The 22,399-nt window shown below is 40.8% G+C and overlaps 1 protein-coding gene and 3 long non-coding RNA genes across 4 annotated transcripts in view; 3 read left to right on the top strand and 1 right to left on the bottom strand.

Moving 5' to 3' along the window:
* Positions 1-1,847: 1,847 nt before the first annotated feature.
* On the bottom strand, positions 1,848-3,574 carry LOC130689013 (uncharacterized). Its single transcript, XR_009000608.1, has 2 exons — positions 3,380-3,574; positions 1,848-1,945 (listed from the first exon to the last, which is right to left on the bottom strand). It is a non-coding gene; the product is annotated as an uncharacterized LOC130689013 (long non-coding RNA).
* A 965-nt stretch (positions 3,575-4,539) lies between these two features.
* LOC130688997 (octopamine receptor beta-2R-like) lies at positions 4,540-8,282 on the top strand. The gene is given in 4 exon segments (XM_057512021.2): positions 4,540-5,381; positions 5,493-5,694; positions 5,788-6,679; positions 6,682-8,282. Coding segments are annotated over 4 exon segments (1,626 nt in total). The 5' UTR covers positions 4,540-5,014; the 3' UTR covers positions 6,847-8,282.
* Positions 8,283-11,498: 3,216 nt separating this feature from the next.
* The window catches only part of LOC130688668 (uncharacterized), a 77,513-nt gene continuing 66,612 nt past the window's right edge, over positions 11,499-22,399 (top strand). Inside the window, exons 1-8 of the long non-coding RNA XR_009421810.1 lie at positions 11,499-11,579; positions 11,663-11,811; positions 11,919-12,205; positions 12,559-12,773; positions 12,858-12,977; positions 13,053-13,281; positions 13,464-13,570; positions 13,712-13,862. This is a non-coding gene — a long non-coding RNA (uncharacterized LOC130688668). The remainder of the gene's footprint in view (positions 11,580-11,662; positions 11,812-11,918; positions 12,206-12,558; positions 12,774-12,857; positions 12,978-13,052; positions 13,282-13,463; positions 13,571-13,711; positions 13,863-22,399) is intronic.
* On the top strand, positions 18,748-19,599 carry LOC130688670 (uncharacterized). Its single transcript, XR_009000481.2, has 3 exons — positions 18,748-19,084; positions 19,145-19,397; positions 19,472-19,599. It is a non-coding gene; the product is annotated as an uncharacterized LOC130688670 (long non-coding RNA).

Below are 22,399 nucleotides of genomic sequence, written 5' to 3'. Positions count from 1 at the left end.
AACACGAGGCAGCCATCAGATTTTATATTGAACAAGTACAATATGACGTGACTGCAGTTGCACAGTTAGACCCACTCACTGCCAAAGAAAAACAAAAGAAACCTTTCAGCGTTCGTTCTGCACGAGCGTGAAAAAGAAAAAAAAATTCGATTTTGCCTTCAAAATCTTCGGTGATTGATCTTTGGTTGTCTTGCGAACTATAGAAAATGTGGGAGTGGATTTTATTGGCCCGGCTTGCCTGTTTGGCGTTTTTTTTTTTTGATTTTTTGCTGCCTTGTCGACTTCCAAGTTATACTTAGCCTTTCTCTTTTTTTTTATTCAAGATAATGCAAGAGTTTTTGAACGTACCCGTCCTGTGAAATGTGTGCCACAACAATGGCAAGTATGAGAGGGACACGATTCCCTTTTTGGCTCAGCACAATCACTTTGATATCAGAATACCAGCACACGCCGGTTGACGTGTGCAATTTCTCGGCGCTCCTCTTCGATGACACACGGTGGCAAAGGCTCCTGCTGGGTAAACACGACTCGTACGCAATAGAAGCTGACGATACGATCAAGTCGTGCAAGTCAGCTACGCAAACAATGTGTAAGACGTGGAATCAGTGTGTGTGTGTGTGTATACACGAACACACAAGACGGAGTGATTCAATTTCCAATGAAACTCTTCAAAGCATCAGAGTCTATGCAGCAGCATCTTTTTCAGAAGGGAAATAAAAGAAAATAAATTTAAGAAAAACGTATTGCCCTTTGTAGGATCCATTTCTACTTTCTTTTCCACATGTTCGTGCGACGGGCATCGTGAAATTATTTTTACCGTGATTTTCTGTTGTGCATTTCGTTTTGAATGAATCTTTTTTTTTTTTTTTTTGTGAACTGCTTGTCTTTTCTTGATTTGAAGAAATGGAACGGGCGCATCATTGTCCCAACGCGGTAATCGCCAACGCACTGCTGCATTTTACATCCATCAGCAAAGATTACAGCAATTGAATTCTCAAGGCTATTAAGCGTCCATCAGCATTTCTCCTGATGTAGCGGCTCAGCCAAACGAGAAAAGTTTGAAAAAAGAAAAGAAAAAAAGGTCCAAAAAGGATTTATCGGTTGAAAATTCTGCTGGAATAAGACGATTGTGAACGGCTACGAATTACGTGCAAGAGCGGATGAATAGTATGGATTCTAGGACATCCTGGCATTGACATCAAAAAGTGGTACGGCAGCTTGTGTATCCTGCCGAATAGAAAAAAAAAAAAGGAGAGACTGTAAAGAACGTAGGCTTTCTTGTCACCCGATCAGAGCGCAGTGAAATTTTTTCTGATGCACACATTTATATCCCCGCAGCTATTTCCGTGTCTGCTGTAGATGCTCTTTCTCCTTGACATGTTGGTTGCTGCCTTTCTCCCTCGCTCTCTATATAGATAAAAATACATATTTATACGACATAGTATATAGATTGGATAGATGACAGTGAGCGAACAATGGCTGCCCTCACTCGTGGAATGCATCATCCACTTTTCGACACGATAGTGTTGCTATACGGCAGCCAGTCTGGCAAACCGCTACGGCGATCTGTCCTTTTCACTGCATCAAAATCTTTTTCGCTTTTTTCGTCTGCTTCAACCTAGCTCTCTTCCTCGCCACTTTATCGATGATGGATTAGATGTAAGAATAATTTAAAACTAAAAAAAAAAGGAAAAATAAAAGTTTGTACCATCAACACTTATCGCCATACATGGAGACAAATTACCTCGAATAGTTTCTACGTGTCTGCATCGACTTAAAACGTAATGGAAACTACATATCTGTACAGGTTTCTTTTTTTTTTCTTCTTCGCTGTATGTGTGTTTCTCCTTTTGAAGTGCTCCATCTTCGTTATCGTTGTCTGCTTCCGCTTTCTACCATCCGGGAAGTGCAGGAAGTAAGGCGTCTGCAGGGAGACATCCTCGCACTAAAAAAGAGGCAAGAAGAGCGCATAGAATAATGAACAAGCCAAGCAAACAGCTGAACTATACAGCAGCGATACACAAAAAATATATATAAAAAGTACACTATCGAACTGCACTAGTAGGAGACGGGCACTGTATAAGAGAAAATAAGAGGAAATAGGGAAAAAAAAAAAAAAAAAAAAAAAAGGGACGTAAAAAAAATTTCACACACCCAAATATTGGCGATGTGTATCTCGACGAATGTCAACCGCCAACCAACGGTCCTGACGGATCGGTTTATCTCTTCTTATTTATTTCTTTTTTTTTTTGAGTTCACCCCCCCCCTCTTTCTTTGTCACAGCAACACATCTCGTTTCTTTTTAAATAGATAGCTCACGCCAACACATTTAAGCAAAATTGGTATAAGAAGGAGAGATCATCGCTCATCCTTAGTATTGTTGTTGTACGCCCACGGTCGGCGAGTAGAGCGCCAACTCTTACGAGACACATCACAATAAGAAACATGACGTCGAAAATTGGTTCTTCCACGAACGTATCAGATTAGATAGTGCCAACTGCATTAACTGCATTGACCTACATATTTCCTATTACACAAAAATTCTCCATCTTCCTTTTTGCTTTTCGCAGTGCACACACATCTCGTTGCGTGCCTTCGTCCTACATAGAAAAATATTGTTTGCATCTTCTATGTGTGATCTCTACACTCACCAGACATCTGGACAAACTCGCACGGCACCTCCTCTTCTGATTCTACAGTCTACTTTAAAAAAAAAAAAAAAAAAAACACATTATATTTACTAAATCAAACTTTTGGGCACATGTCCAGCAGGGTCATCTAGCGTTAAGCCCATCCGAGCATCAAGCAGCCCTCTTATATATAAATACCCACACCAGGGCGGTCGAGGATCGTGAGACAGTAGGCAGGCATTCACTAGATGCAAAGGGCGCGCACGCAGTGAATGTTATAGAAAAATCAGCCGATCCATCACACCCCACCCCCTGTCTACCAGACGTAATTGTATCGGGTGACATTTAAGGGCACGAAAAGAGAAACTCAAAGAACGCCAGAAGTTTTAAAAGACATCACGTAAAATGGCTACAGTTAATATACGCCGCTATCATTCGTTTAATGCTTACAGAACGATCCGTTTTTGTTTCAACACATCGTACGCGAGTTACGTACTCGAACGTTTCGTGATTCTGGTCGTCAAGACAACGCAAAGCTATAAATAGAGCCACAGGCGTATGACAAGTGATTTCTTGTCGATACTAATCGACCGCTCCCTCGTGCAGGATGATGGCACAAGCCGCAAACAGCGCGTAACACAATCAACTAGAAATACTACTAGCTTATACATATATATATATATAATAGAGATCGAATGTTGAGCACGCCCATCAACGATCTACAGTAGTGAATACAAGAATTAACTTACGTCATTTGGGCGCATCTCCATCCGATTTTGGCCATCGCCTCAGGGATGCGGGACCCGCTTCCTCCGTTTTGACGCAGCAACGTCTCTCTTTTTTTCCCTGCTTCTTATTGATGTGGTCGATCGATAATTCCCTCCTCTTGGTCACTGCTTCATCTCTCTTTTCAGACGATGCAGAGTCATCGCGTACCATTTCAATACTACTCTCTAACCCGGCCGTCCTTGACGAATGGAACATCTAGCATAAATAGAACGAATTAACACGCGCCCTTTTGTACACAACACACTCGGTGCCTTCATATTAAATACCAAGCAGGGAAGACGAGCACGAGATTGCGATGATTGAATACAGCGCGGATGAAACAGCGCGGTCCTTCCGAGAAGTTTGCGCACGGATTTGCGAGATCGGGTTACAGTAGCCGCCAACAAAGAACGTGAAGTACTTTGAATCCTAGCGATATGAGAAAAAAAAAAAAAAAAAAAAAAAAAAGTTTAGTGCGTGCCGAACTGTGGCGTTCGTAACGCAAGTGCGTGTGCAGCACACGCACGAATATAGAACTCCACCCACGGCGATAAAATCGCAGCTGCCGCACTTTTTCTTTCCGCTTCGAGATTACCAATCAATAACAGGGGGTGAGGTAACATACAAAATAGCCCATTGATAAATAAGAATTCGTTTTTTTTTTTTTATGAATGGGTAGCTTTATATCATCGCTTTACGTCAACATAAGTCACCGATCTGTAGGCAATGTATCGATCTTTCTCCGATTTTTGAAGCGCTAACGTTCATAATTCAGTTGGTGATAGGCAGAACGGCTAATCTTGTTGGGGATATTTCTAAAAACTATTAACTGCACGTTATTTCACGATCGCAACTACTACTAACGCTCACATCTCGTGAGTCATCCACAAAGAATGTTCTGTTGAAAAGCTTCCAGTTTTCCCATTCCTTTATGATAACATACATCTACCATGTTACTTCCTAATGTGGCTAATGTTCCTTCATGTCTTGAAACAATCTTTTGTACTCGGTCAATACGATACACGTGTACAACTTGATTTGTTCAATACGTGCACGCTAGCTAGCCATCTTCGAATGAAAACAAAACAACATTGAACAGCGAACGACTTAATGTTCGAGTCCACGATAGATAACCGTAAGGTCGTGAGGAGCGAACACGAGCACATGTCAGTTTGCGCTCTGCAATGCAAATACGATTGCCCGTTGAACACAACTTTTCGAGTGTTCCCCTCCGACTTGTAATAACCAAGAAAACAATACTCAATAGAAAGCTAAGAGACTATCGCAGTTGTTTGTTTCGATTGGATAACAGAAAACTTAGATTACCGTATGGCGCAGGTTTTTCCCCCGTTCCATTGCAACGCATCCGAAGGAAATCGATGCGGAGTGCGTCAAAAGTTTCCCACCATCATTTGAGAGCTTCGTGGAACACGAATCGAATGCGCCCCCATTCTTCCGCAGATCTAAGAGAAACAAGATAGTAAATAAATGAACAAGAAACTCGATTCTATTTTACGTACCGAATGCTTGTATCGATCGGTCGGGAGAGGCTATAATTTTCTATTTGCTTTTCTCGATGTTTTAAAGGTCTCCTGGTCATAGGAGAGGGCTGGGGGATGGCCATGGACGTTAACACGGAATCGTTAATAGACAACGGGTCGTTGCTGTTCGACGCTACCGGCTACTCGATAATGGAGACGGAGCTGAGCAGCGGTCTGAGCGACGACGCCGACGCCGTCGTCGACTGGCTCCTGACGCTGACTCTGGTCGTCAAGACCTGCCTCATGGGTCTCATCATTGCCGCCTCCATTTTCGGCAATCTCCTCGTCATCATTAGTGTGGCCCGATTCCGCAAATTGCGCATCATCACCAACTACTTTGTCGTCTCGCTGGCCATGGCCGACATCCTGGTGGCCCTCGTCGCCATGGGATTTAACGCCAGCGTCATCATCTTCGGCCAGTGGATGTTTGGCTACGCCATGTGTAAGTCCAGTTGTCCTAGATAACCGTCCAAAAAAGAAAAGATTACGTCGTGATTAGAGTAATAGCCATAGCGAAAGCAATCGGATCTGATCGGATTTACCCGCTCCATAGGTGATATCTGGAACAGTTTCGACGTCTACTTTTGCACCGTCTCCATTTTGCACCTGTGCTGCATCAGCGTCGACCGCTACTACGCCATCTCGCAGCCGTTGATGTATCCCATGAAGATTACGCGCAAAAAAGTTGCCGTCATGCTGGCAAACATCTGGACCTGGCCGGCCCTCATCTCTTATTTACCAATATTCCTCGGATGGTAAGCTGATTTTCAAAAATGCTGGGATCTAAAAATAAAACAGATAAAAAAAAATAATTAAATTAAAAATCGTTTTTAATTGGGGTGAAAAAGGTACACGACGGAGGAGCACCAATTGTACCGCGAAAAAAATCCGCACAGTTGTCGATTTGTTGTCAACAAAGTCTACGCCCTCATCTCGTCGAGCATCTCTTTCTGGATTCCGTGCGCCATCATGCTCTTCACTTATTACCGCATCTACGAAATGGCTTCGCGCCAGGAGAAGATGCTGCTCAAGAATGCGGACGCGGCCCTGCTCTTCCGCCAGCAGAATCAGCGCCGCAGCGCCGAAATGGAGCAACATCAAGTCCACCACATTCAGCAACATAATCAGGATGACGCCAGCATCACGACAGCCGCAAGCGCAGCCATTAACGGTCCCAGCAGTGCAATCCTTCCGGCTATCCAAGTGACCAAACCGGACGTTCTGCTCGAAGTGAACGGCAAAGCGCAGCAGCCGAACGGGACGCCAATCTCCTCGTCTCCGCCGTCTGCACCGCCGGAGAATAAGCGCATCAGCGCTGGTGATCGCAGCGCTTTGCTGGACAGTGCGTCAGACGCGAATCGCTACCAGTGTCGTGACGAGACGTGTAGCAACACGCCGACGATCAACAAAGACAAACACTTGCAAAAAATCCGTCGGGAGCACAAAGCCGCCCGGACGCTGGGCATCATTATGGGGGCGTTCGTCCTCTGCTGGCTGCCGTTCTTCATCTGGTACCTGAGCGTGACGCTGTGCGGGGAGTACTGCTACTGTCCCGACATCGTTGTCGATGTCCTCTTCTGGATCGGCTACTTCAACTCGACCCTCAACCCGATGATCTACGCCTACTTCAACAAGGACTTCCGGGAAGCCTTCCGCAACACGCTCATCTGCGTGTTTTGCACTCGGTGTCAAGACCCGCGCGAGCGGCAACGAGACCAGCTGGCCGCCCTTGGCTACACCAGCAGCAGCAACAGCACCACGGCAAAAATAATTTAGGCCGTTTGAGCGTAGCGTCAGCTGAGAATCAAACGAGTAGGAGGATCAGGCATTCCAGCGGCGACACTATCGCCGGTATTGAGCGGATCGATCACAAGCGACTCAGCGGCGTCGCCGTCCAGAATCTTTAAGAAAATAAAAATAATGAAATAAAAGACTGGATGAAACAAAATTTCGATGTTAATTCGAATGATCAATGTGCAAACTGAATAACAAGATTGTAATTTATGTCACTATATTTTTTTTTCTTTGTGTTCCCCGCTCGAGCGAAAGGGCAAAATCCAATTGAATTCACAAGGAGGCAAGACGCAGAGAGACTTGCGCCTCTTGTTTCGATTTTACTTTACGTGTAATAGGTAAAAATATTTTAACTTTTGGTCATCCATTTCGTTGTGGATTGGACATCATTCCCACTTGTCTTCGACCCTCGACAATTGTTGGTACTAAAATTACAGGGACCCCAAAACGACGTGTACATACTACAGTATTACAGGGTGAAAGACAACATTTCCTAAATATCGATCCGGTTTTTCCTAACCTTTTTTTTTCGTGATCATACAAGGAAAATGACATACAGGCAAACCCTTCACGTACCACACCCTCCAAAGAATTATGGTGTTGTAATCACATAATCTTTTTCCATTTTTTTTTGTACGTAAAAATTATAATAAAATCGAAGAGAAAAAAAAATGGGGAAAGATACGCGCTTATATTTCTCGACATATGACGATATATTTTCGAATAAAATGGATATTATAAACCCCCGGTATTATGACGTATGTTAGGCCTCAAGACCCTGCTGTTGTGCATTTGGAATTATAATATTTTTAAAAATAATAATGGACAAAAAAAAATACGGTTAAAGATCCGCTCGACCTCTCAAGTGTGTGATTGCAGAAAAAAAGGGAAAATAAGGGAGTCGTCAGAAACGTCACAATGATTCATGCCCTAATTTCCTTCAGATTTTTGTTTTATCAAAAGTTCAAATGTTTTTCTATTTATTACTGAAAAAAAAAACTTAATATCAATGCATCTGACTTTCATTGAAATTTGCGCCACGTGTAATATGATAGGTGTGTGTAACGCACATCCCCCCTCCTAGTCAATTCCTTTATTAATTTACAGACACACACATACCAAAATGTTCAGAAAAATCACGTCGCTACGCTCCATTGTTTCCCGATAATTCGATTGTTCGCCATTTTGCTATTTCATCCTTGTTTAAGCTCTTGTCAGTCTCGCAAACACACAAGCGATATAAAAATAAAATTTTTTTATGGTACTCCTACGATGTCTATGTGATTGCATCATCATCCTTGCTTAATATGACATGTGCGATTTCCCTTTCAAATATATTTCAGCCGCATCCCCTCCCCTCCATCGTGATTTTAAAAAAAATGAAATGTCCCGCTGCGCAAACCCCGAAAAATTAGAGAAACTGGGCGAGTATTTTTTGTTTTCGGCCTACACATTATATGGGGAAATTTATGAAAACCCCTCTTTGTACATGATTCCGTTCTGTTTCTATATATGGTGTATGTGTACATATATATACAAGTTACGTCTATACTATGACGCGGATTAAATTTAATCAAATAAAAATATTAAAAAAAACACCAATAAAAAATTCTATAAACCATCGCCAGCCTTTGCTTGGAAATCCCATCTGGGTCTACGTGACTACGCAGAGTTTCAACTTTAATGGCAACAAAAAGTGTATAAAGCCATTAAACGAATAAGGACGTACGATGGGGCGGGAGCTGACAGACAACAAAAACCAAGACGGATGTCATGAAGAATGAACTTGCGCGGTCCCTTCGGGTACACCCGTTGTTACGTGTAACATTTGTTTCTGCGAAAGAGAGATATAGAGAAACCCCCCCCCCCCCCCCCCAAAGAAAAGTGGGCAGAAAACCAGTGGCGCAGTGCGGAAAGCTATTTATGAGAGTCAGCTGCCATAACTAATGATATTCGCTGCCGGTTAAGATGTGGCGACAAATCCGTGCAGATATCGCTATTCCGGCACACAAGGGAGGGTGAACTATACTTGATTTATTATGCAGGGTTTTATAAATAGAGATGTTCTGGAATACAGCTGTTGTCGATTCAATCAATTCAAAAGACGATTACTTCCCTTTCGGTATTTCTAATAACAATCAATCGGCTAACGAAGTGACGACGAGTTCGTGTTGCAAGTGAGAGCTTTATCGTTTTTCCCTGATCCTTAGCCCCTGACATGATTGACACAATTTAAACTAATTTTTTCTGGAATAAAACCCATGGCGGAGTTTTCTCGTTTTGCATAAACAGTTTACTGCCAGAACAACTTCCTACACCCTAAGATATTTTTCAATAAATTTCATATGACTCATTAGAAAAAAAAGAAAACATCAAAACTGCTACAAAATTACGATTTGAAGCAAATAGAACTCACGCAACCATACGAATAGGTAGCAATGATATTTCGCCTAAGTTCAACTACGATAATACGCAGTCCCCCGTTTCGTAATGAACCATGTATGGCAACTTAAACTCCTGCATGACAACTGAATCTTTTGTCGAGGCATCTGCTGACTACGATGAAAAGCCACTCAAGTATAACTTTAAGAACTAGAACTAAAAACCAAATGATATAGGGAATACATCATCGCTGTTAAATCGATACGAAAGAATATCTCTGGATACACAGTTAGATGTGTAAATGTCTAAGAATTGAAGACGCTCTTCAATTCTTAAACCGAATTTCATAACTAAAATGTTAACAACGATAAGTTTCTTGCAAAAATGTCGAGCTCCCTTTTCCAAATTGTGGTTTAACTGTCACGATTTAAATTGAGGACTACGTAGTTAAAAGCATGAAATTAACATCATCGTGCAGAACGAGAGAAAATAATAACGTTACTTGTTATGGTATAAGTTTCTCAAGTGCCAGCCCCCCCGCCCTTTCACCATACTCGAGCCCTGTTTCCCTATAGATCAAATATGACATAGCAACGAGCTAGAACATACGCGTCTGTGGAGGAGAAATGAGAAAAAATGGAAATGCCGACCTTGTAGCGCTGATGCTGGATTTAGAGTCGTCGATTATCGTAGCAGTTGTATAGTTAGCGTCGCACTAGATGTCTGAAGTGGGACCAATCGTCTCAGTGGGTAGATTCGAATACGTTTCCTAGTTTTTCTGTCCGCCAAGAACTCCGTCAACGATTACTTCCAATCAGTCAAGGGACTCCTTTCACAACCCTTTCATCACACAGTTGATATTCCTAGGGGAAAAAAAAAAAGAAATCAATAATTGGTATGCAAACAGAACAGAAAAGCGAGACAGAAGAGCTCTTCTACTTCCAAAATAAAAATAAAATCTATTAAAACTAAAAGGTATGGGCAGTCAAGTTCAAGGAGTTCAAAGGGAGCCAGTTTAAAATGCGATGGCAACAACCTGGCAACGATTGTTTTGCTACCCTTAGCAATATTTTCAATAGCCGAACAGCAAATAAAATGTTTTCTTTGGCGAGTTTGCACGATTGATTAGGGTAAAACAAGCTTACATGTAGCATGCTCGACGTAAAAGTTTTGCTCACGATTAAGAAAACATCATATTTGATATACTCATCATTATACTATGACTCCTCATACGAGATGAGGAGTTGCCTTCATTCTTAATGAGTGGATCATTTGTGGCTCATTCTACAGCTATACTGTCTCTTTAAGAGACGGAAGGACTTCTTTATTCCCCTACCTACTAAATTGTCAATCTAACACGAAGGTACCAAGCTAACACATTGTTTAGTACTTGCACAGCTCTTCCACTTCAGTTGCCATGCCATTGGAAGTTATTTCATTGGCATGATAGCTCGACAGCTAGTTGCTGATAAAACGCCAACCTATTATGTTCTTCAGAAAAAAATCAAACATAACTTGGTCACCCTCTGAATTCATAGAGAATAAAATTTGTATTACTATAATACCAACTGACTGATTAATCCTGGATGGCAAAATATATTTTCTTCTCAACTGCAATAGCCATCCTTAACATGCTGGTGTATGGTGGGACCAAAAATTGTTTCAAAATGCCAGTTTTAAAACAGGCAAATCTAGGTGGAATTTCACATTTTTGCTTATCTGGATCTAAAATTAGACAACACTAATAATTTTTGTCCTCAATTTAAAAACTTACACAATAATTACCATTAACACGGCATCGAGAATAAGGAGTTCCTTGGAACACATATATGCAACGAATGAGGTTTAAAATGGAACGATCACTGGACAAACAGGCTGTTGGCTCAATAAACCAATAGCAATTGAGGAAAGTGTTCTATTGCTAATGAATATTTAAATTATAAAGACAAACCTCGAGTTTCGTAGGGCAGAGAACAATTTGCTCCGACACACTCTTGATTCCCGCCCATTGCCACGTCGCGACATTATAAAATGAGTAAGATTGTGCGTATGCTTAATGGCCAACCGACGTCTGCGGAGCTATTACGATATACGAAATTTAGCAATTTCCGTTACACAGTAGTCGTTAATTATTTTTTCAAATATGAGAGGCAATTCGATAAAAACGATTTAAAAAACAAAGAGCTTCTTGTGTTCTTTTGTTAAAAATAAACACACTTTGAGCTGATCGAGAATTTAATGAAAATTTGGCATCATTATTGGCTTAAGGCGCCTGAATTATTGGCTTAAGGCGTCTGAACAGTCTTACTAACAAAGGAAGTCCCGGGGCAGTTCTTTTTCTTTTTCAGACTTGTCCAAAAAGGCATTCTATTCGTCTGGGGTGGTCGACCTGAACGGTTGTCCGTTCAAGTTAAACGTTGTCGTCAACTGCATGCATTACATTCGTGGGAAAAAAGAAATTAGCGTAGGTAACAATACTTTTCGTTCAAATACTTAAATGAGAGTAATGTAGCTCTATGGTATGTGACTTGATTAAACGTTGCGTAGAAAGGTCTGAAGGCCATCCGTTTCGTCACATCCCAAAACGTCTCACACTGAACACGTGGATTAAAAGCAATGGCGACTGTTCTCACCCATTCCCAAGGAGGCTTAGAAATCGTAGTTGGAAAGGCATGTTGGATTTTACGGTGAATTCGGTAAATATCTCTCACTTAATATTTCGAAAGGATTCTTGTTGAATTTATTTGCAATAAACCTCAAAATTAGAATAAGAGAAGCAAAAAGTTACTTTCTTATCAATTAGAATTCTTGTAGCAAAATGGCGCTACTGCCTCAAAGAGATTCTCATCTCCCTCAATGCTGAAGGAAGCAAAAACTTGACGATCTCCTTTGCCCGTTCATGTCTCAAGGACAATCTCGCATCCATGGTCTACAAAACAGCTTACGTAGCATGCGTTGCCATTCAACCTGATACACTTTCTCGGAAATGCAGCAAGGAGGGCACACTGGATTTTCTCGAGTGTTCATCGAAAAATTCTCCGCAGTGAAATGAGTTGATCAATAGAACTCTTCAAGGAGTTTCAATATCCGGTATGATTCCTTTACCATTTATTTTTTCAGTATTTGGTTGATGCCAAGCCGCCATCGTTTATCAGGCAGGGTACTACGCAGCAGAAAACTTGGGCTACTTATCAACCAGATAGTATTTGAGCATACAAATCCTGCCTACGACTGTCAATGATTCGGCAGAAATTCAATCCTGTTGTAGAAACTTAACTGCGTTAGTGTTGTCCCATTTTCGATCTATGGGAATCGGCGGTCGTAGGAAAGATTGACATGCCTAAATATGACCTGGTTAGATATTAAGCTTTATTTTCTGAAGTACTTTATATGGTTTTATTACATATTAGATCAGACCAAATTGGGTTTTTTTTTTTTAACAGAGCTGTTTTATCGGTGACCTTTCTTCTTGCCAAGGAGACTTACGACTACAGCTCGAAGGAAATTGTTTGACTTCACAATAGCTTCAAAGATGTAAGATGGGAAGGTGGCATATGCACATTGCATCAATTCTGCCATGTGGCGATGCTGCAATGGGCGGGAAACCAGAGTTACTCTGAGGTCGGAGCAAATTCTTCCATACCCTACAAAACTCAAGGTTGCTTTCTATTTACAAATTTATGTGCTATCGAAAAGTTTTCCAATTGCTATTAGATAATAAGCATTCACGTTTTTTGTTCAGTTTTCAGTTGAGTCAGTTCTAGACTGTTGAATGTCTTCCTAGATGTGCATGATTTACAGCTGGCATCTCATGGCAATATTTTCATCTTAGGAGGCAGAATATTTCTCAGCCCAATTGCTCGTACTATTCTCATTTTCAGTGAATTCTAGATAGTGATCAGATTATCTTAGATTCTTTTTTCTATTCGCTCAATAGGGTGCTGTTCTGTTGAGAAGCTGCTGAGCTGTCATGTCAATGAGATAACCAGCGAGTGCATGGCAACTGAAGTGGAAGAACTCTGCAAGTGCTAGGCAATACTTTAGGTTGTTACCTTTGTGTTAGACTTCCAACATGGAAAATGGAAGACTAGTGGCCTCACCCACCGTCATAAGAATAGCTGTGCTCATCGATCAACTCGTTATGAATGCAGCAATTCTTCATGCTCGTGAGTTTAAAAAATCCACTACAAGCTTCTTCTGAAGCAATGTTTTTGTTGCCAGTTCACTCATCTCTTAAATCTGCATGTATTTTATAATTTATCGGTCTTACCTTTGGTCTGTCATTTACTCCATTTAACTCTAAATATTTTCTTCAAAATCAACCTTTAAAAGTATTTCTCTTTTACAGCAACTTGAAATGTTCATGTTCGATGGATTTAGTCGTTTACGAAAAAGTGGAGCTGAATTTTGATATTACATGGGGATCGTCTCTAGCTGTCTGCAGAATTATTGGAAGTAGGGAAACTGATTTGCTTGCCGTTTTTATTTTTATCGTACTTGATGATGTATAAAGGCAGGCTATTCCGGCTGAGTGCTCTTACATTTTCCCATTTCGTCGACCCCTCCAGTTAATTCCATCTTCTACATATATTGCAGGAGCGATAAAAGAAAAGAGCTTCAGTCCAAATCAGCCGCGAGTGCATAGTGGTTTCGCGGTTTATGGTGCTATCATCATATCAATAGAACCCGAAATGCTGAGGGAGGAACTCTTTTCAAATCTTAATACATTGGAGGAACGCTGGTGCTGGTGATTACATCTAAACGATGGTAGAATGTATCTAAAAAAAAAAAAAAAAACATAAAAAGGTTTGTTGTTGGTTGTGTAATCACCCGTTTCGACTCGTTTAACTCGTCGTATTTTATTTTTTAGGATTAGGCTGTGTCCTGTGATGTGTGAAAAATAATCATTATTATTACTATGTTATTTACAGATGACAGTTTTCGGTTAGGGGAGCATTTCATTAGGTATTCAGGAGGGCGATGAATCTTTGGGGTGTAGGGGAATGTCGCTGCTTAATGTCGCTACAAAGTAAGTTGCTGTGCAGGAAAAAGTCGTGATTTTGAAGAGGCTCGTGAAAATCCCTTGTACTTCTGGAGGACATTATTTTGATCGCTTGAAAAATTAGGGCTTAGGGCGCATCGTATGGCAGGTAAGTATAATGGTCTTAAGTGAAAATCATTGTGTTCTTTCAAATGAAACTATGACGGAAAATGTCGATAGTGAAAAGGGATAAACTGATAGAAAATACCGGAAGCGTAGCTGACAAAGAACGTAGAGCTAGTGCTAGAAAACAGTCGATATCTACGTGGAATCAAATCAAACATGGAAGGAGATATATATATATATGGCCTCCACATGCCCATCTGAATATTCAATATTTGTGCAAGCTCCTTTTTCTCAGCTTGTTCGGCCTGTATAGTCAGCTTTGAGATTTGCTTTGTTTGTTTTTTCTCCTCTGTAGATTGAAAAAGAAGGGAAGGCGCCTAGTGATATGGTGGTGTTACGAAGACGAAGGATTGACTGTGTATTCTACGCCTTTATACACATTGACGTTAGAAGAGATCGCGGGATTTCCTTTCTTGATTTCTGGAAATCACCCGACTGCTGTGCAAACAAACCAAGCGGAAATGTATACAGAAACAAGTCGCTAGGTCTGCTTTATATCGATACTTCCAGGAAAGTAAAGGAATGTCAGATACGCAAGGTAAAGTAATTCAAAATTTTCACTTTTCGTTAATTTAGAAAACTAAGTTTAAAAAATAGTAATAATACGCGAGTTTTTTTTTTTTTTATGTATTCCAAAAATGACCAGACATCATGACGCATGTTGCGCACGTAAAGAACTATCCAGGAGTAACCTTATAACAGTTATGATCGAATCGTTCGATGCAATAGAAATACATCTTAATGAACGATTCAATCATAACGTCGAAATAAGATACCCTTATGGCAGAGCCTAAACGTGGGCAACGTTTGTCTAATCTATCTGGAACAGTTTAAGAATACTTTGTATTTATAACGCAGAAAAAGTCAAAACATCATGGCCATTGTTTAAAAGACAAATCGATACTGGGAAGTAGCTTTCCCCAAACTGACCAAATGTCGTGGATGTCAACCTCGCTAACGTAGAGGCTCGCCAAGGAGTAACCTTGTAACTCAGTGATGATTTAGGCATTCAGATACATAATGTTGCAAATTGAATGCTTCATTCATCACACCGATACAAGATATTCACAAGGCACAGCCAAGACATAAACGCATGTCATCCATTCCATTCAATCAGCTTAGAGAAATTAATAAGGGCCTTAACTGTTAAAACAAATTTATTTGGTAGGGGGAGGAGTATTGGTCACGCCAGCAAGAAGATCGAAAGCTTTTCGGCAGTCGTTCAATCGTCCCGAGATGAGCAGCTTCTCGTCAGGTGTGCGAGGACGTTGGATCTTTACGAAGAAACCGCTGTTGGGGTCTCTAAACTTCGGATTACGAAGCTGCTTTAAGTCAACGTTAGAACATTCAATGGTCACCGGCAAAGCTTCAATGACTTCCCGCGCTGCAGCTCGACGTTTTTCTGGAGTGCCTCCAGTGATGTTCAAATCATTGGCTTCTTTGTTCGTCGTACTTGCTGCGAATTTCATCCATACCCCGTGACTCTGCTGCAAGCGTTTGACATTTTCAGCTGCACGGCCTATAACACGACCATAATGGGCCTGAGGGATCTCCAAGAGCACCAGTTTGCCTATACTTTCGGTTTGTTGTATTTGTTTGGAGGTAATAACAAAACTGGCCTTTGGTGCTTGAGATGTGGCTACTTTGTCTTTTGCAGGTACGGCGTTTGGTTTAGCAGTTTGTTGCCCAGTTGGAGTGGGAATCGCCGCTTTTCTTGCTGCCGGGTTGGCCGTGTTACCCTCCTTCGGTTTCTGCTTGCGTTTGCAATCAGGTGAAGGGGGAACTACGAGTGGATTAACAACCGGTTGACGTGCGGCAGGTAGTGGAGGAAACTCTGTTACCGCAAGTTCATTCGTCACAGTTTCATTTTTCGATTCCGTTTCCACAGGTGTTTTGTTCTCGACAGATTCAGTTGCACGTTCTTCCTGTTTGGACTCATCGGCCTGGACTTCTTCTCTCTTTGAATCGTTAATAGGTTCGGCTGCACGTTCGTCCTGCTTGACCTCATCGGCCTGGACTTTTTCCGATGGGGTTGCATGTTTTATTGGAGCCGCGCGTTTTTTAGCTGATGGTTTGCCGTCTGCTGCGGTTTCTTCTTTGATTTTGTTAGTGACGGGCAGTAGTGTAAGGTCATCCGTCCCGCATGCGACATCGCGTCTTTCAGCTTTTACAGGTTGAGGATAATCGTCAGTACCACATCCGACATCTCTTCCAGGAGCCTTTACAAGTTGAGTTTGGGATTTCTTTTCAGCTAGTTCGAGTGACGTTCGCAGTTCTTTTAATTCTGCATCTTTCGTAGCCAAAAGTAAATCTTTATCATCAACGAGGATCTTCATTTGGGATTCAGCAGCGATCATAAGACTTCGGTCTTGTTCCATTTTCGCAATCGTTTTCATCGCATCCCCGAGTGCCAACTTCAGTTTCCATTTCGGATTGGATGATTTGCAAGTCTTTGATCAATTTTTGCTTTTCCATGTCGGGTTGTGGACTAACAGAAACAATTTCTTCCTTTATTTGTTCCAGAACGTGATTCACTGTCCTTTTCGAGTGTTCTGAGGCAATATCCAGGGTAGAGAAGTGCTCTTGGATACTTACGATTTTTGCAAGAGAAGCATCGAGATTGTCCGGCTGCCTCGAATCGCCCTGTGGACGAGAAGCCTTTTCCATTTCCAACTGGAGGATTTGGTCCATCAGCATGGTGTTAGAAAGCTCCAGGTCAGCAATTCGTTCATGGTATTCGACGTGCATCTCCGTTACTTTCACCTCTTTGTCGATGATTTCGTCAGACATTTTTCTCGTTAGCTCCGCAATCTCTTGGTGATATTTAGATTCACAATGAACAAGCTTCTCCGCGAATTTATCCGCTTTACGTCTCGATTGATCGCTGGCAGAATGTGCCGCTTTCAATTGTTCTTGCAAATCAGAGATTTCGCCAATCAGCTGTTCTTCGCGGGCGTTTTGGTTTTCGGTGTCCATTTGCGCGGACACATCCGTAGTCTGGGTTGTCATCGGCGTAGACTCCTGGTTTTGCTGGGCAGCATCATCATCAATCTGGAAGACCGTTGACGTGGCTTCCGTGCTGGGTTCGCTTCTTCCACCGATGTGGATATAATCCAGGATATCTATCACCCATTGGACGCATGCAAAGAATTTGATAAAATATTCCATTTTCGAAGTTAGGAGATCAGAACGACGAAGTTGTTCAAATATCGATGAGTGAACCAAGGAAATTTGAGAAATTTCGTATATGAATTGAAGAGTTGAAAAGCTTGGACTTTATTGCTGCTGCTGAGGTATCCTGCTAACAGCATGTATTCATCGTGAATTCGAGTTGTTTTCAGCCGATTTGTTTGTTCCAGTTACAATCAAAGTTTACATTTTAACAAACTTATTTCAAATCGTTTTTATTGTTTATAACAGGTGGAAACAATAGTATTCTAATTTTTAAAGGACGACCTCCCGTTTGCCGCTCGTCTTTTGTTTGCGATTGCTGTCCATTGCACTGTGGATTTCTCGCGATATAGGTAAGTTGTCGTGAGTAGAGCCTAAATATTTCGACTGTTTCATTTTTAAATGACGTATATTTATGTGAAATTCATCAGATGCTTTGAAATATTTCACCTATCGTGTAGTTAACGATTTTAAATTTTCAATCAATCGAAATTTGGGTTACATACCTCGAAAAAGGTTAAATTTTTTATTCGAACCGATGGCTTTGTACGTGTGCTGTGGTAGGTTTGTTTTGTGTTTTTTTTCACGTTTTTATCACCATATTTCCTCCTAGGGGGGACAGTGAAGAACGTGGCGGCCATTTTGGAATTTTGCTTACCCAACCTTCTTTACTCATTCAACTATTCCTTCATAATGCTCCACTTTCTAATGTAATTCGTTACAAACAAAAAAGAAAGATGAGCATTGCAACAGTAAAAAAGTGCTTGCTTTTATGACTAGTTTACTGTTTACTTTTTCGTCCATTTTAGGTTTCTTAATATGCAACGTTTGGGTGTCATCTTGCTCCAACGTGAAAGAGGCGTCCTTGTAGCCAGATGTCTGTCGTGCCACCTTTTTGTTCCCTCATTTGCCACTGTTAAATGATCCAAATCAGCCTGCCAAAAGCGGAGAATCCAATCAGGAGATGTAAGTTCCAACAAGAAACTTGCACATGGGCTATTCTGTTACGTAAGGGCCTGTGTCTGATGTCACGGCAGCAAAAGGCTACCGAGGAAAGAGAATCACGTTCTCTATATATAGAGGAAGACATATAATATGGGTAGGCTAGCTCGAATGATAATTCCCGGCGTGTGCCGCCTCCAGAATCCTCCAGCATATTATATCAAGCGAACGTCTTCCCTATGTGTTTGTGATGACGGCATCACGTTCGGTATTGCTCTGTAGACTCATTTTGCGTTTGTTTTTTTCTTTCGTTTTCCTTTTTTTTTTTTTTTTTTTTTTTTTTAGGTATCCAGTTCGTGTGCGGCCGTTAGACATAATACAAAAACTGGACTATCATTCACTACCAAAAAAAGACAAGAAGCTGTAGAAAAGAAAATGGCACATAAGGGATACTAGCAGAAGAAAAAAACAACGCTGCCCGTGGGAAATCTGCATCATAGAGTTGTACATATATATTGGCTATAATGCTATACTTGGAAGCGTCGTGGGAGTATTGAGTATGTCAAACTATATATAACTATGCTTATATAACTATGATATCTAAACAGCGTCTCACGTGACATGAATAGCAGCAACATCATCCGGTTGTTGAGCTGCACTAGGATCCATTTGGAAATGTTGTTTATTATGTAATGTATTAACTAAGTTTTTTATGTTTTGCCCAAATAATTTATATTTGATTATTTCAGTTGTTGGTAGTTGAGAGGCGATTGAGTTCTAGCCCTGCATAAACAAGTGTTATCCAGGTGGTTTATTGGCAGAGTGGTTGTAGAGGAAATGATACATGTCAGACCGTATTTATCTAAACAAACGAATGATAAAATGCTTAACGAAAAAATACGCAAGGACAGATATATAGCAGGTAATATAAATCATGCAGACTGTACAAAGGACGTGAGAAATATCCTCAGCAATATCTCAGCGAATACGTAAAATGTTTCCGTAAGTCTAGATAGTTTTTAAAATTTTGAGATAGTATATAAAATTTAATAAAGAATTTTTTGATCGGATGGCAGATGAAATGGAGGATTGAAAAAGAAATTTGATTCCGGTAACTGTCAGGCACAGCGCCTCAACTGCATTTCCTGGGAATGACACAAACAAATCGTGTCGATATGAAAATATGTTTAAATTGCATAAGGTAAGTCGATTTGCATTTTTGTAAGTGATAATCGAGTTAGCTCTGTTGACATAGGAATAAAACGTGGGAAGAATTTCGGTGTTGATGCTGAATGAAGAATTAGGAAATAAATTATAGGGACCGATAGTTTTCGTGGTTGGTACGAGCGGATGCGGGATTGTATTGTCGGATCAATAACCATCTGCACACGCGGTACGCAAGTAAAATCTCTACACATAGTTGGTTGGGAACAACGTCGTGTCAGCAGCTGACGTAGGCGTGTCTCCATAATTGTGGGGATCAGTGACGACTTTCAAAATATGTTATCAACTATAAAACGGTATGTGTAGAAGGATCTATTTATAAGTTGTCATATACAGTATGCAATTTATCTTTTCTAATTTTTATATCAAGCAGAACTTCTTGCGGTCACCTTTATTTATCGCATTTTAGGAAATTCTTGTTACACGCAGCGCCCAAAAATCGTGGATAACTTTTCTGGCATTAAAAACTTTCCGACGAGTAAAGTATTTCATACATGAAATTTAATAAGTAATTAACTGTGAACGAACTTTTTTTTTTCATGCATGTTTTGAATATTAGATTTCTTTTTCATGGCTGCAGTAGACGCGAACATGTATAGTCTTCTTCAATCTTTATACATCCGCCATTGACTGCTTTCATTAATAACGAAGAACGCGCTTTATGCACATAAAGATGACAACTTCAAAGACACATCAAAGACTCAACTTTCGGTTGAAATACCCCCCCACCAGCGAGTACACCCACATACGTGATGCAGCACCGTTATTATTTCGAATAGCTCTTTGCCGTCCTACGATATGATGGTGTACAGCGATAGAATCTCCTATAACAGAGGATCTCCTATTAAAGGTTAATCCCCAGTGTTCAGCTATGGCCTGTTGACGACATCACAGTCAATTATAAAGAGAACGAAAAAAGAGGATTTACAATTAGAGACTATCAATGGTTTATCAGCTTTGCACAAGAGGGAGGCGTATGACGATGACTCGGAGATGCAAAGATGTTCTATTATAGGCACCGGAAGCGAATATGAGCAACGATAGTATTAATTATTGGTGCCGAAGTCACGTCGGTATGAAAGTATAGAGAAACTTCTAGGATTTATTGGGAGAGGATGTTCATATAGACAGAGCGTAAAGGTCAGCAATCTATATTTATTTTTCAGTGGGGCTATAAAGAGACATGAGGGTGTAAAGCCAGAGATACATTTAGGTCACGCCTTTCGGTATAGGTTGCGTGTATGTAGACTGTAACATCAAAAGCTCATTTTCCATTCTCTGATTACAATTGAGACTCTAATCCTTCACGTTCGTTGGCAGGTTACCAGTCGTTGAGATGGCCGTTACATTTAATGTGTAGCCTCAATATACAAACAGATCTAGTGAGGGGGGTGTTAAAACCAAATCAATAACTCGCATTGAGACGTCCTGCGTACGTTTCTACATGTTAGTTTTCTTTTTTTTTTTTTTTATACGAAACAAAAGCTATTCAAAATAGTTGAACTCGCAACGTGCAAGAGTATTCAATTTAAACGCGTGTAGAACATAAATAGAGAGTATCAGCTAAATAAAGAAAAGGTCCACAGCAGACCGATAGAGTTTGGTGCACGTAATATATCACTCGTATCAAACAATCTTTCGATTTCAGCTCTCTATCAACATTCAAACATTTAATGCGCGGATATCATTTGAATACATTATACGTATAAAGCTTTCGTTTCAGTTGTTTATTCCATTTGGCCTCAACCTTTTTCGCTCCTTGTGTTTACGTATTAACCACGCTAGGACGAACGGCAGCGAAACGATTGAAAATATAAGAGCTCTTTGCCAGGCATTTCAGCCTATCTACAGATGAGCATATGCATAGAGTCTAATAGAACAGTTTGCCCTCCGTGAATGGCACCTGAATCTAAACACTAAAGGCCTCTACGTCTGTCTGATGCGGTACACACGGGCCGATTAGGTACCACACGTGTCGCCTACTTATCTATGCATGTGCATGTATTAGCGATTTATTAATAAACAATGAAATGATGTTGTGAAGCAGGTGATACGGCCAAGAATGATTACAGTGTCAGGACAAGCTGTTTTTCCTTAGCACGAAATGAATACTCGTTGAATACAGAAAATTAATTTTTTTTTGTGTGTGTGGGTGTCTGTTGTATGCTGATTAATCGTAAGTCCCTTTTGTTTTCCTGGTTGGCTTATTATTCCGTCTGAAATGTACTAAAAGACCATCAGACACGAAGGTGTACATTCTTCTGTTTTCTTTATCGTTTCAATTTGCGTTGGTCTCAGCAAAGCAAAGGAAATGCAAAGCAGGATGGATTCTTATCATACATCACATAGTCAGGGTACATTTTGTTCTAGAATATTTGGGATTTTTTAAAAAGGCGTATAGAAACTGGTCCTTTTTTCTAAAACAATGTTGTGCATGTTTGCCGCCGTCTTTTGTTGTCGTTCGTACAGCACGACTTCTAATTAAAAAGTGGATGGCAATTGACTGCTCTGATTTTGTCTCTAAATAATCTGCTTTTCGTTCCAATTTACTATGAGACAAAAGTCACGAACGCTGTAAATTACGACCATAAACCCAATAGCCTCGCATTAATTCTTATTTACTTTGCATAGTCGTAATATGTAGGTCTGTGCGGCTGGCCTATGTTTGAAACAGCTGAAATTTAACAGTGCATATAAGGGATCAATGCCCCGTTATAATACGGGCAAAATCGATCGCATCGCCTATTAGGCCTCCATGTGGAATAACAGAGCCTTTTTTA

Source organism: Daphnia carinata, chromosome 9 (genome assembly GCF_022539665.2).
Source record: "Daphnia carinata strain CSIRO-1 chromosome 9, CSIRO_AGI_Dcar_HiC_V3, whole genome shotgun sequence".
Taxonomy (NCBI): domain Eukaryota; kingdom Metazoa; phylum Arthropoda; class Branchiopoda; order Diplostraca; family Daphniidae; genus Daphnia; species Daphnia carinata.
Note: the sequence above shows the minus strand (reverse complement) of the source record. Positions and strands in the feature narration are given on the sequence as shown.